General features: G+C 42.5%; 2 protein-coding genes across 3 annotated transcripts in view; both read left to right on the forward strand.

Annotated features, from left to right (window-relative positions):
• The window catches only part of GIMAP4 (GTPase, IMAP family member 4), a 7073-nt gene extending 2402 nt beyond the window's left edge, over positions 1-4671 (forward strand). For both annotated transcript variants that reach the window (XM_040260375.1, XM_040260376.1), the window contains 2 exons: positions 323-376; positions 2968-4671. In XM_040260375.1, the coding sequence (XP_040116309.1) occupies positions 337-376; positions 2968-3878 (951 nt within the window). In that variant the 5' untranslated portion in view covers positions 323-336 and the 3' untranslated portion in view covers positions 3879-4671. The remainder of the gene's footprint in view (positions 1-322; positions 377-2967) is intronic.
• LOC120877906 (GTPase IMAP family member 1-like) overlaps positions 1-14852 on the forward strand; it is a 597608-nt gene that overhangs the window by 510089 nt on the left and 72667 nt on the right. The window lies entirely within an intron of this gene.

The following is a 14852-nucleotide window of genomic DNA, read 5'->3' on the forward strand; positions in this document are numbered from 1 at the left end:
GATAGAAAAGGTTGTAACACTGGGAAGGGTCCAGGCTGCAGGCTACATATAAATGGCACTCAGAGCGATAATTCACTGAATAGAGGAGGGAAGGGCACCCAGAACCAGTGCCAAGGAAGCACCTGAAGCACTTACATCTGTGTAAAGAAGTCTGGCAGTCTGAAAATGAGACTGAGAGCAGAATTAAGAAGTATTGAGAAAGAGAGGGGAGATCGAGTAGCAAGTTTATGAAGAAAGGGAAGGTGTTGTTTACAGGAGGTCGATGTTTCCAGTTTGTTCTGCATTTCCCTGACATAACATAGTTCTGCCTCTCTATTCCCAGGAATCCAAACCACAATGGCAGCCCAGTACCTCAGCGAACCCAGGAGCAGCCACGGTGAGAGGCTGCTTGGGGAGGGCAGCCAGGCTTGGGGGGAGGGCTGGGACTCTCCTGCCCTGCCATCCAGCCAACCTGTGCAAGAGCAAAACGTCTTCAACCACATTTCTCAGTTTCCCCTCATTTGCTCTGCTCTCTCATTCTCTCCACCCTCTCTGCATCCTCCTTGTGATGTAGCTTAACAGCGAGCAGGAGGAGAGTTCCAATACCCTGACTGCTCCCGGGCTTGAGGAGGTTTCTTACTTGCTACTTCCTGCCATGTGGGCATGTGGATCAGGGGTTGTGGCCTCCCAGATGGTTTCTCTGCCCCTCTATTCAGCCTGAGAGGACTGGGAAGGAGGAACGGGGGGTGATCAATGCCTCATTCAGGCCCCTAATTTCCCTGCTCCCAGAGGTCTCCCTCTAAGCAACAAACTCAATAGACTGATCACTCCATTTCTCATATAACCTCCCTCTACCCCTTTGTCCTAGGAATAGATCCTATCATTTGAGCTTTCGCTGGTTTAGCAAATCACTCTGCAATTTAGGAACTTAAAACAGCAACCATTTAGTTGGCTCTTAATTTTGAGGGTCACTTGGGCTGTGCTTGGGTCCGGACCAACCTGGCTAACCTCAGCCAGACTGACTCATGTGTGGGTGCTTGGCTGGTGGTTCAGGATGCAACACAATAATCTTGGATAGCCTCTCAGACGTGCCTGGTGGTCAGCAAATTCTGTGTCAACCAGGCAGACAGGGATAAGAGGGCCTTGTGTCCCTCATCAAGTAGGCTAGTCCAGGGCAGGTGTAGGGTTCCAAAAATCAGAAAGAGAAGGCAAAGCACAATGTGTCAATGCTTTTGGATTCTCTGCTTAACCATGTTTTCATGATCCTATGATCCAAGTCACAAGGCCCAGTCAGACTGAAGGGTTGGAGAAACAGACTCAGCATCCTGATGAGAGGAGCTGAGAATCCACCTTCCCAAGAGGCACGAGTGCAGAGATGGACTCCTTCATGGCTATGGCGGCCATCTTCAGAGGTGACCATCCATTCGTTATCAGCATCAGCCAATGGTTTCAGTGTTGGCACTTGCTTTGGTGCCTTTTCACTGCCGGGCCATGAATTTCCTACAGCCTGTCTCTAAGGCAAGCCAATGCCCTGGGATCTCCTTAGGTTGGAGTTTCTATTGTGAGGGTAACTATTAAGAATACTCTGAATTCATATGTACATTTTTTCTTAGATAAATCTTAGCCATCCCATATCCAGTGTTTGCAGCATTGGGAAATTTACTTCTTTTATCCCAGGATTCTGGTTCTGAAATGGGGAAAACTCTGCCTTAGGGATTCAGGGAGCAGCAAACACTTCATCAGAAAGTGTGTGGGAGATGGAGATTAACTACAGATTTTTGTGGACATCACAGGAGGGGTTTCTGCAAGTTCCTGGCCCTATTTGACTGATATTTTTTCAAGGTTAGCCCACCTCATAGAATAGACTGAAAGAGACAAAGCAGAAGTGGAGACACCTGTTAGGAGACTGCTGAGGCAGGGGTGGTGATGGAATCTGGACTGGAATGATGATCTTCAAACCAGAGACAGGTGAACAGATTTGGAGCCAAGAGAACATGCTGATGGGCTGGGTCTGGAAAGTGGGGAAAGAGGGGAGTCAAGGGTGACTCCTAGCTTTCCAGTCTGAGGACCTGGGTGAATGGTGATGGCTCTGAAAATAAACTGGAGTTGGTAACAGTGTCTATAATGTTGTACATAGGATAATGTAGGCATTGTCTCAAAGCAGAAATGGGTAAATATAACATAGAATTCCTCGTGCAGGAATCAGACCCTTAAGTTCAAGGGCCCACGAGCAAAGTCTGCCTTCTTGGAAAAACAAGCTTTCACATGTGATTTTCAATTGCCTTCCCTCTGGTCCTGGCTCCATTCCTGACAAATCCAGAGGACTTTGACTTTATAGACACATTGCAGAGATATGCAGAGACTTGCGGAATACCAGCACAGAAAGAGCTGGTAGATGATTTGGTGTTTAAATTCAGGTTTCAATTGCTGTGCTCTACTGCTCTGATATTAACTTTCAACTTTCCTAGGAAGTCGAATATGCACAGTCAATTTTGTGTTACCTCCTATCTTATGAAGAACAGCTACTGGTAGCAACTCAGAGTCCTCTTCTTAATCACATTGTTTCCTCCTCTATGAGCTGTTTGCTTCCACAAGGTCAGAGTAAGAGCTGAAAGGGATCCTGAAAAATACCTGTTGTTATTCCTGTTCAGCTGCTAAGTCATGCCCATGGAGTGCAGCTTGCCAGGTTCCTCTGTCCTCCACTCTCTCCTGGAGTTTGCTCAAATTCATTGATTTGGTGATGCTGTCCAGCCACTTTATCCTCTACCACCCCCTTCTCCTTTTGCCTTCAACCTTTCCCAGTATCAGAATCTTTTCCAGTGAGTCTGCTCTTTGCATCAGGTGTCCAAAGTATTGGAGCTTCAGCTACAGCATCAGTCCTTCCGATGAATATTCAGGGTTGAATATTTATTCAGTGGGTGGGAGCCTTGCAGGGGAGACAGTTGAAGTTCATTCTAACACCAGGTCTTCTGTTTCCTGATGTTCCAGGGCTTGCAAACTCCGGAGATTCCCAGCTGAGACTTGTCTTAGTGGGTAAGACTGGGGCAGGAAAAAGTGCAACAGGAAACAGCATCCTCAGAGAGAAAGTGTTTCTGTCTAGCTTTTCGTCTGTATCCATCACCAAGCACTGTAAGAAAGGAAGCAGCACCTGGAAGGGGAGAGAGGTTGTCGTCGTGGACACACCTGGCCTCTTTGACACGGAGACCCCAGATGCTGAGACTGTCAAGGAGATTACCCGCTGCATGGTGCTGACCTCCCCTGGGCCTCATGCTCTGCTCCTGGTCATCCCACTGGGCCGTTACACATTGGAAGACCAGAAAGCCACAGAGAAGATCCTGACGATGTTTGGAGAGAGAGCTAGGGAACACATGATTCTCTTATTCACCCGGAAAGATGACTTAGAAGGCATGGATTTCCATGATTACTTGAAGCATGCTCCTAGAGCCATCCAAGAGCTGATTTGCAAGTTCAGAGGTCGCTACTGTGTTTTCAACAACAAGGCCACAGGAGCTGAGCAGGAGGACCAGAGGGAGCAGCTGCTGGCCCTGGTCCAGGATGTGGTGGACAAGTGCAAGGGTAGATACTACACGAATAGCCTGTATCAGAAGACTGAGGAGGAGATTCAGAAAGAAACCCAAGTGTTACAAGAATATTACAGAGCAGAGCTTGAGAGAGTGAAAGCTCAGATAAAACAGGAGTTCAAAGAGGAAATCAGAAAGCTGAAGGATGAACTAGAACAGCAAAAGCAGAAGGTGGAAATGGAAAGGCAATTGGCAGAAAGGGAAGCATACTGGGTTTCAAGGCAGCGAACAGCCAGAGATGATGTTTTGAGTCAGAATAAGATACTTGAAATCATCCTTAATGGGTTACGAGTTTTTTCCTCTCTGTTTAAGGATTAAACCTCATGAAAATTTGTCTATATTTCCTGCATATTTTCGGGTGTCCTGCCCTATGTAACTCAGAGCATTCTCCTTTTGCTCTGAGACTCTCAGGCCTAAGGAGAGTAAGTTCACTATTGATAATTGGTATATGTTTGATTGATTTACCAGGAAAGGGATAAATTCTCAACTTGTGAAACTCTGAAGCAGAAAGTATTGATGCTCCCTATTTGTGAATTCTTTCTCAGAGACACCAAGACAGGGAATGCAGGAGACCAAAGAAGATGACCCCGAGCTTCCTCTCTTTATCCCTAGAAAAGATTTCTCCTCTAGATTCTTTCTAGATTGGTGGCTGATCTTCCCCTACAGTTTTTCTCACTTATTTTGTCTTTAGACAGCGCTGATCATCTTACCCTTATAGTTTATTAGAAAGATCGATTCTTTTCATTAGTTAAGCTTACAGAAGGAGGTACTGATAGAAATCCTTCTAGATGAATGAAAATTTGTTCACTTATAATTTTACTGAAGGCCTCAAAGTGTTCCTTATCAACTGACCATTATGAACAAAGAGTTCTCTGGCAAATAGATTTTTCAGAACTTAACTACTTGAAATGCCAAAAGTCCCAAAAGATATTCAACAGATAAGAGAATAATGCTTGGTGTATTCAGATGTATCTGTAGGAAATCTTTGACCAACAACAACCAGTTTGCTGAATAACCAGTTCTCTCCTTTTCCTGTGAAACTAACAGCTGCCCCATGCAGATGAATTATTTGCTTATTGTTATTTTAATAAAACTTTTCTGTTCTCTCATATTTGTGCAAATTGAATCCCCCCCCCCCGGCTTGGAGAGCACCACTACTCCTTCTAAGAACACAGGGATGAATTCAGTTTTTTTGTAAAAGTTCAAGATGATTTTGGTGTAGACTTGGTCCACCCTCCAGACATCTCCCCTCACCTTTTTCCCCCGGAATATTTGAGCCACATTCTCAACCCCTCTGTCAGTCAAAGTCTACATTCTCCTTGGATTCATCTGTTGTGTTGGTAGAAATTATGTGTAACCAAGGTTTCTGAGACCACTGTGGCTTTCCTGCTACAAAAATTCTTTTAAATCTATGGATAAAATAGAGACATCCCTGTCCCTTTTCTCCTCTTCCAATGGGTCCTCTTCACCTAGTAATTGTAGGCTTTCCCCAAGCACATTTCCATGTTCTTCCAACATGGTCTGGAGGTCACATGTGACCTATGCCAACTCTCCTTGCTTGGTCATCTTAAAATCATCTTCTCCATGCCCTCACCCATTCTGTGCAAAAGAGGGACATGTGCCTTGCCCTGACTTCCCCCAAACACACAGGACTATACCTTTAACACAGCTGCTATCTATCTGTAGCTGCCTCACTTTGCTGTACAGTAGAAACTAACATACTATTGGAAAGAAACTATTGCTGTTGTTCAGTCGCTAAAGTGAAGTGAAGTCACTCAGTTGTGTCCGACCTTTTGCTACCCCATGGACTATAGCCTACCATGCTCCTTTGTCCATGGGATTTTCCAGGCAAGAGTACTGGAGTGGGTCACCATGTTCTTCTCCAGAGGATCTTCTTGACCCAGGGATTGAACCCAGGTCTCCCCCACAGTAGGCAGACACTTTACCATCTGAGCCACCAGGGAACTTAGCAAAGGCTCAAAGATATGAGAAGCACCTGGCAAAGAAGCACAGGACTCCAGCAGAGGTGATCACTCTGAGTGGACAGATTCTGTTTCACTCTGCAGAATGTGGGAGGACTTGGTCTCTACAGTTTTCATCATCAGTGTCTCAATCAAAATTGTTAGGTGTGAATTTAACATGCTATTGTATTACAACTTTATTGTATTATAATAAATACAATATTGCATTATTAGTAATGTAATATTATAATGTAAATTATAAGAAATTGTTAATTAATAATGTAATATTGTATTTATTATATTAAAACTTGTGTTGTATTGTATTACAACACAAGCAAATATTCAACCAAAGAACCACACATACCCCTCAAAGAAAATTAAATTCAGGCTTAAGATGAAAAAAGAAAACAAGCTAGCTGCAGTGGTAATTTTCAGTATAAATAAATTCAGTTATTCTTATTCTTGCATCCCAGGTTAATGCTGTAGATGAGACAAAGAAAATCATTCTGCTATTTATTTCCCATCTCATTACTTTAATCGTTTCATCAAAATAATGTGAACACAGGTACATGAATACTTGTTTTGTAATAAGAACGTGCAGTTTAAATGTCCCTGAGACACATCCAAGAATGGATTGAAATATATTCAATGTAATTATTCGCCATACTTTAGCACTCACTTTTTTGAGATTGGAATGAAAACTGACCTTTCCCAATCCTGTGGCGATTGCTGAGTTTTCCAGATTTGCTGGCACACTGAGTGCAGCACATTAACAGCATCATCTTTCAGAATTTTAAAGAGTTTGGCCAGAATTTTATCACCTCCACTAGCTTTACTAATTACCAAGGATTTGGCTCCCTTCCCTGATACTTAAGGAATGTGACTTTTAAAAAAGATATGCATGATATATATACACATATATAATAAATGTATAATAATATTTACAATTTTCCATGCTGGGTTTACAAAAAGCAGAGGAACCAGATATCAAATTGCCAACATCCATTGGATCAGAGAAAACAAGGGAATTCAAGAAAAACATCTAATTCTGCTTCATTGACTATGGTGAAGACTTTGACTGTGTGGATCACAACAAACTGTGATCTTCAAGAGTTGGGAATACCAGACATCCTCACCTGTCTCCTGAGAAATCTGTTTGCAGGTCAAGAAGCAGCAGTTAGAACCTTGCATGGAACAACAGACTGGTTCAAAATTGGGAAACGAGTACAACAAGGCTGTATACTGTCACCCTGTTTACTTTACTTTTATGTGGAGAACATCATGAGAAATGCTGGGCTGGATGAAGCACAAGCTGTAATCAAGATTGCCAAGAATATATCAATCACCTCAGATATGCAGATGATGCCACCCTTATGCCAGAAATCAAAGAGGAACTAAACAGCCTCTTGATGAGAGTAAAAGAGGAGAGTGAAAAAGCTGGCTTAAAATTCAACATTCAAAAAACAAAGATCATGGCATCTGGTCCCATCACTTCATCACAAGTAGAAAGGGAAAAAGTAGAAACAGTGACACATTTTCTTTTCTTGGTCTCCAAAATTACTGTGGATGATGACTGCAGCCATGAAATTAGAAGATGCTTGCTCCACGGAAGGAAAGGTATGACAAATCTAGACAGTGTATTAAACAGCAAAGCTATCGCTTTGCCAACAAAGGTCTGTATAGAGAAAGCTGTGAGTTTTCCAGTAGTCATGTATGGATGTGAGAGTTGGACTGTAAAGAAGGCTGATCACAAAAGAATTGATGCTTTTGGACTGTGGTGTTGGAGAAGACTCTTGAGAGACCCTTGGGCTACACAGAGATCACATCAGTCAAACCTAAAGGAAAACAGCCTGAATATTCTTTGGAAGGACTGATGCTGAAGCTGAAACTCCAATACTTTGGCCACCTGTTGCGAAGAACTGACTCATTAGAAAAGAGCCTGTTGCTGGGAAAGATTGAAGGCAGGAGGAGAAGGGAATAACAAAGGATGAGATGGTTGCATGGCATCACTCACTCAATGGACATGAGTTTGAGCAAGCTCCAGGAAAAGGTGAAGGACAGGGAAGCCTGGTGTGCTGCAGTCCATGGGGTGCAAAGAGTTGGACATGACTGAACAACTATACTCACACACACACACATACACATATGTGTTTAGTCGCTCAGTCATGTCCAGCTCATTGGGACCCCATGGATCGTAGCCCACCAGGCTCCTCTGTCCATGAGGATTATCCAGGCAAGAATACTGATGTGGGTGGCCATGCCCCTCTCCAATATACACAAAAACACATATATCAATATAGATAGATAGATAGATAATATATGTATATTATTAATGCAGCAGAAGAGTCTCCCACTCCAGTGTCTGTCTTTTTTTTTTTTTTTTTTTTTTACCAATTTACTGATGCTGTGTAGTAAGTCATTTCCAGACAATAAAAAAGGCATTCAGCCTGGTCAGCTCAGCTCAGTTGCTCAGTCATGTCCAACTCTTTGCGATCACATGGACTGCAGCATATCAGCCTTCCCTGTCCATCACCAACCTCTGAAGTTTGCTTAAACTCATGTCCATCGAGTCAGTGATGCCATCCAACCACCTCATCCTCTTCTGTCTTCTTCTCCTGCGTTCAATCTTTCCCTGCAACAGGGTCTTTTCCAATGAGTCAGTTCTTCACATCAGATGGCCAAAGTATTGGAGTTTCAGCTTCACCTTCAGGCCTTCCAATGAATATTCAGCACTGATTTCCTTTAGGATGGACTGGTTGGATCTTCTTGCAGTCAAAGAGACTCTCAAGAGTCTTCTCCAACACCGTAGTTCAAAAACATCAATTCTTCAGCACTCAGCTTTCTTTACAGTCCAATTCTCACGTCCATACATGACTACTGGAAAAACCAAAGCTTTCACTAGATGAACCTTTGACGACAAAGTAATGTCTCTGCTTTCTAATATGCTGTCCAGGTTGGTCATAGCTTTTCTTCCAAGGAGTAAGCATCTCTTAATCTCATGGCTGCAGTCACCATCTGCAGTGATTTTGGAGCCCAAAAATAAAATCGTCACTGGTTCCATTGTTTCCCCATCTATTTGCCATGAAGTGATAGGACTGGAAACCATGATCTTAGTTTTCTGAATGTTAAGTTTTAGGCCAACTTTTTCACTCTCCTCTTTCACTTTCAACAAGAGGCTCTTTAGTTCTTCTTCACTTTCTGCCATAAGGGTGGTGTCATCTGGATATCTGAGGTTATTGATATTTCTCCTGGCAATCTTGACTCCAGCTGTGTTTCATCCAGCCCAGCATTTCTCATGATGTGCATTGCATAGAAGTTAAATAAGCACGGTGACAGTATATAGCCTTGACATACTCCTTTTCCTATTTGGAACCAGTCTATTGTTCCAGTTCTAACTGTTGCTTCCTGACCTGCATACAGGTTTCTCAAGAGGCAGGTCAGGTGGTCTTGTATTCCCATTTCTTGAAGTATTTCCCACAGTTTGTTGTGATCCACACAATCAAAGGCTTTGGTGTAGTCAATAGGGTAGAAGTAGATGTTTTTCTGGAACCCTCTTGCTTTTTTGATGATCCGATGGATGTTGGCAATTTGATTTCTGCTTCCTCTGCCTTTTCTAAAACCAGCTTGAACATCTGTAAGTTCACAGTTCACATACCATTGAAGCCTCGCTTGGAGGATTTTGAGCATTATTTTACTAGTGTGTGAGATGAGTACAATTGTGCAGTAGTTTCAGCATTCTTTGGCATTGCCTCTCTTTGGGATTGGGATGAAAATTGACCTTTTCCAATCTTGTGGCCAATGCTGAGTTTTCAAAATTTGCTGGCATATTGAGTGCAGCACTTTCAAAGCATCATCTTTTAGGATTTGAAATAGCTCAACTGGAATCCCATCACTTCCAAAGCAAAAATACCCAATTGTGGATGTGACTGGTGATGCAAGTAAAGTCCAATGCTGTAAAGAGCAATATTGCATAGGAACATAGACTGTTAGATCCAGAATCAAGGCAAATTAGAAGTGTTCAAACAGGAGATCACAACAGTGAACATTGACATTTTAGGAATCAGAGAACTAAAATGGACTGGAATGGGTGAATTTAACTCAGATGACCATTATATCTACTACTGTGGACAATAATTCCTTATAAGAAATGCAGTAGCCATCATAGGATTGAAAAAATGAGTCTGAAATGCAGTACTTGGATGCCATCTCGAAAATGACAGAATGATCTCTGTTTGTTTCCTTAGCAAACCATTCAATATCACAGTAACCCAAGTCTATGCCCTGACCAGTAACTGAAGAAGCTGAAGTTGAATGGTTCTATGAAGGCCTACAAGACCTTCTAGAATTAACACCCCAAAAAGATGTCCTTTTCATTATAGGGGACTAGAATGCAAAAGCAGGAAGTCAAAAGATACCTGGAGTAACAGGCAAATTTGGCCTTGGAGTACAGAATGAAGCAGGTCAAAGATTAACAGAGTTGTTCCAAGAGTACACACTGGTCATCGTAAACACCCTCTTCCAACAACACAAGAGAAGACTCTACACATGGACATCACCAGATGGTCAATACTGAAATCAGATTGATTATATTCTTGGCAACCAAAGATGGAGAAGCTGAAAGAGAGAAGCAAGACACGGAGCTGACTGTGGCTCAGATCATGAACTCCTTATTGCCAAATTCAGGCTTAAATTGAAGAAAGTAGGGGAAACCACTAGACCATTCAGGAAGGTAAAGTAGTTCTTTAAGTCCTAGGGTGCCAGTTAGTAGAACGAGAACTGTAGAACTGGAAGCTCTCTAGAGAAGATGGTGTCCAACCCCCTCATTTTGTAGCTCAGGTGACAGAGGCTTAAAGCAGTCGAGACTTGCACAAGCACGGTTGGTTCTGCCTTCTTACTGTAACCTCTGGCAAGTCCTTAACCACACCTGGATTTCTGCTCCCTCCTCTGTAAAATGCACTGGTGATCATCACAGCTAACAACTTCCAGATGCTTCCTGTGTGACAGACACTGTCCTGAGTACTTTAAGCACCTTTTCTAATTCTCCCAACTTTCCAGAAATTATTTATGATTGATTACCTTCTATTACAGAAGGAAATATAAAAACATAGAAAGCTTAAATAACTTGCCCGAGATAAGACAATTAGGAAATTTTGCAAAGCTGATCTAGTAACCCAGGAAGAACTGCCTCCCAAATCCTCAAATTCTCATTCTTAGATTTCTTCTAAGAAAACCGGTTCTGCTCTTGAGCATCACGGGGAAGAGTAGCCCATGTGACATATGCTGAGAGCAGTAGTGCCCATTGCCTCCCAGGGTAGAAGACAGACAGATTAATACTATGCACTGTGATTAGTACAATAGAAGAAGGAAGCTTATTTCCTTCTCTCAAGAGTTTTGGAAGTTTGTGCCTGTTCATCATTTTATTGACATTGATTGGTTGTTTGCACTGGCTGGTAGGTTTTATACTAGACACTGAGAATCTAGAGATAAGGAAAACAAAGTCCCTTTTGAGACTGACTTCATTCACTTAGCATAATGATTTGGGGAGTCATTCAAGTTGTATGTGCCAAGAGCTTGTTCTCCTTTATTGCTGAGTAGTGTTCCATCTTACTGATGTATCCCAGCTTCTCACTTCTCCTCCACTTATGATGCAGAAGGTGCCGTGGTCCAGGCGCGGGTTGGAAAAGAATTTCCAGACATGAGACAGAATGAAAGGGAAATAAAGTTTATTAGAGTGGGAGACACTGTTACAACAGCAGGCCAGCTCGAGGGAGAACTGATGTTAAACAGGGGTCCTTAGTCTGCTTTTATACCCAGAGTGCAAGGAGTGGGATAGGGGTCTTGTGGGTCATTTGCTGACTGGATGAGTCACGTATACTGGGTTGGGGGGAAGAGTAAGGCAAATGCCTTCTCCCTATGGGGTAGGAAGGGAGACAGGTTATACTGGCCAGGAGGACCTGAAATCCATTAATAGTTACAACACAGGGGAGGGAAGGATGATAAGGGTCTGGTTTTCTGTTCCTGCATTCCAAGACCCGCCTTGGTTTTATCTGCTCTGTTGTCCTTGGGTCACCACAGAAAGCTCAGCTTCTCTGTACACCAACACTGAGTCAAATCTTGGAGACAGAGTTTTGGGTAGAAAAGGAGCGTTTCATTGCTTTGCCAGGCAAAAGGGGACACAGTGGGCTCATGCCTTCAAAGCCCTCCATCCCCACTTGGGGAAGAAGTTTTATTGTCCAAAGAGGGCATGATCAGCTCTTGAATGGTCTTCTGATGGGTTGGTGGTGAGGTAAGCAAGAGTCAGCATCATCGTCCTTCAGGTCAAACTGGTCTAGGGTCTACAAGCTGTGGGAAGCATACCATGGTTAACTGTTAACTTCTGCCACCAAGAGTGGTTTCAGTATCTGTAAACAAACACAAAGGCGTTACTGTGTGTATCCTTTGATGGGGAAGTAAGACCTTACCCCAAGGCTCCTCTTGACTATTTCTCTGGTTTCCCAATTCCCTCCTTGCCTAATTGACAACTGCTTCAATCTGCCCACTGGAGCTCAGGGAAGGTCATGGAGGCTGAGTGAAGGCTGTTTCCTGTGATCAGAGAAAGAGAGGACACAAAGGCCTTGGGCCCAGGAGTCCCACAGGGCCATGGAGGCCTCCATGTATTCTTATGCCCCTAATTGATTGCTCTTTGTTTGCTAAAACCTCCATTATACCGTTGAATAGTAGTGCATGGGAACGCTTGATTTCTTCCTGGAAATGTCTTCATTTGTGCATGTGTGTGTCCGCTCAGTTGTGTCAGACTCTTTGAAACCCTATGGACTGCAGCCCACCAGGCTTCTCTGTCCATGGAATTTTCCAAGCAAGCACACTTGGGTGGGTTGTCATTTCCTACTCCAAAGGATCTTCCCAACCAGATATCACACCCACCCTGAGTGTTTCCCAATTAGGCAAGTAAGATAGCAGCTGAACTACAGCAGGGTATTACAAGTATTTGTGTTTGTGTGTGGTGTGTAATCATATTAAGCGAGTATCCCCCAATCACTATTTTCTTGGGGGGTTTATCATGAATGGCTATTGAATTTTATTAAAGACTTTTAAAAAATCATCCATGAAAATAATTGAGTGAATGACATTAACAGATTTCCCAATATTCAACCAACCTCTTTGTTTTCTATCCCTCTTGGTCATGAAGTATCACATTCTTAATGGTGGTGTTGGCACCTATTTGCTAATACATTAAGTTTTATCTTTTGTACTTGTACTTGCTTTTAATTTACCTTACTTTACTTTTTGCAGGTTTTCTTTTTTAAGTGAGAATTTATTTTCTTTCTTTTGAAAGTGAAAGTGAAAGTAGGTCACTTGTATCCAACTCTTTGCAACCCCATGGACTGTATAGTCCATGGAATTCTCCAGGCCAGAATACTGAAGTAGATAGCCTTTCCCTTCTCCAGGGCATTTTCCCAACCCAGGGATTGAACCCAGGTCTCCCAACATTGCAGGCAGATTCTTTACCAGCTGAGCCACCATGGAAGCCCTTTCTTTCTTTTACTTTTATTGAAAAAGCTTTTGGTGCAATGCATTTTACTCTGGTCACTTCTTTCAATGAAGCCTACAGCTTCTGATATTTAGTGTTTTCATTATTATGATCTTTAAGAAATTCTAAAGAGTCAGTTTGTATTTTTGTTTTCAACCAGAGTTATTTAATACAATGTGCCATTTTAGTTTCCAGATGGAAGCACATTTTCCTAGAAGTAATTTCTTCTTTTGTCCATTATGATCAGAAAAGGAAGAAGAATAAAGAGCCTCTTGATGAAAAGTGAAAGAAAAGTGTGAAAAAGTTGGCTTAAAACTTAACCTTCAAAAAACTAAGATCATGGCAACCAGTCCCATCACTTCATGGCAAATAGGTGGGGAAACAGTGACAGACATTATTTTGGGGGGCTTCAAAATCGCTGCAGATGGTGACTGCAGCCATGAAATTAAGAGATGCTTGCTCCTTGGAAGAAAAGTTATGACCAACGTAGACAGCATATTAAAAAGCAGAGACATTACTTTGTCAACAAAGGTCCATCTAGTCAAAGCTCTGGTTTTTCCAGTAGTCATGTATGGATGTGAGATTAGGACTATAAAGAAAGCTGAGTGCCGAAGAATTGATGCTTTTGTATTTGGTGTTGGAGAAGACTCTTGAGAGTCTCTTGGATTACAAGAAGATCAAACCAGTCCATCCTAAAGGAAATCAGTCCTGAATATTCATTGGAAGGCCTGAAGCTGAAGCTGAAACTCCAATATTTTGGTCACCTGATGCAAAGAATTGACTCATTTGAAAAGACTCTGATGCTGGGAAAGATTGAAGGCAGGAGGAAAAAGGGACCACAGAGAATGAGATGGTTAGATAGCATCATCGACTCAATGGACATGAGTTTGAGCAAACTTCAGGAGTTGGTGATGGATAGGGAAGCCTGGCATGCTGCAGTCCATGGGATTGCAAAGAGTAGGACATGACTGAGCAACTGAACTGAACTGAACTTTTCTTAAGCTTCATATTATTGATATAGGATTTATGATAAAAGATAATGAGATGGGAAAATGTTGTTTAGGTTTAATTCTTCTTGAGGTAATAGTTGCCTTTACAGACCTAAAGTTTTGAACAAGTGTATGGAAATGAGTCCTCTGAGACTATAAGTCAGTCACTCCCTGTGGAACAATTTCGAATCCACTGGAAATGGCCTCTGTGGCAAAATTAAACATATACTATGTTTAGGGAATAGAGAGAAAAAGTATATGTTTCCATTGTCTCAAATTTCATAATCTTTCCTAGGTCTTATCCATTATTTCCAGAGAAAACACAGAATTAAATGTTTGTTCTCATGTAAAAACCAGTCCAATCTGATGTATTAAAGAGCCCCTTTAGGGACTTCCCTCGTTGTCCAGTTGATAAGACTTCGCCTTCCAATGCAGGTGGTGGGGGTTTGATCCCTGGCTGGGGAGCTAAAGATCCCACATGACTTGCAGCCAAAAAACCAAAACATGTAACAAATTCAGTAAAGACTTAAGGAAGGAAAAAAAAAAGAAATGGCCCCTTTAGATACAGTTCAGTCTCCATGTAGGTGACTCAGACAGTTTCTGCAACCATTGTATTGATTTCCTCCCATGGGCTTTCGATACCTTACTGGACACTGGTTTGTGGAGAAAGATGGAGCTCTCCAGGCTCCCCTGGTGCTGCCGGTGGTAAAGAGTCTGCCTGTCAATGCAGGAGATACAGATTCGATCCCTGGGTTGGGAAGATTCCCTGGAGAAGGAAATGGAAACCCACTTCAGTATTCTTACCTGGGAAATT

This window comes from Oryx dammah, unplaced genomic scaffold (genome assembly GCF_014754425.2).
Source record: "Oryx dammah isolate SB20612 unplaced genomic scaffold, SCBI_Odam_1.1 HiC_scaffold_18, whole genome shotgun sequence".
Taxonomy (NCBI): domain Eukaryota; kingdom Metazoa; phylum Chordata; class Mammalia; order Artiodactyla; family Bovidae; genus Oryx; species Oryx dammah.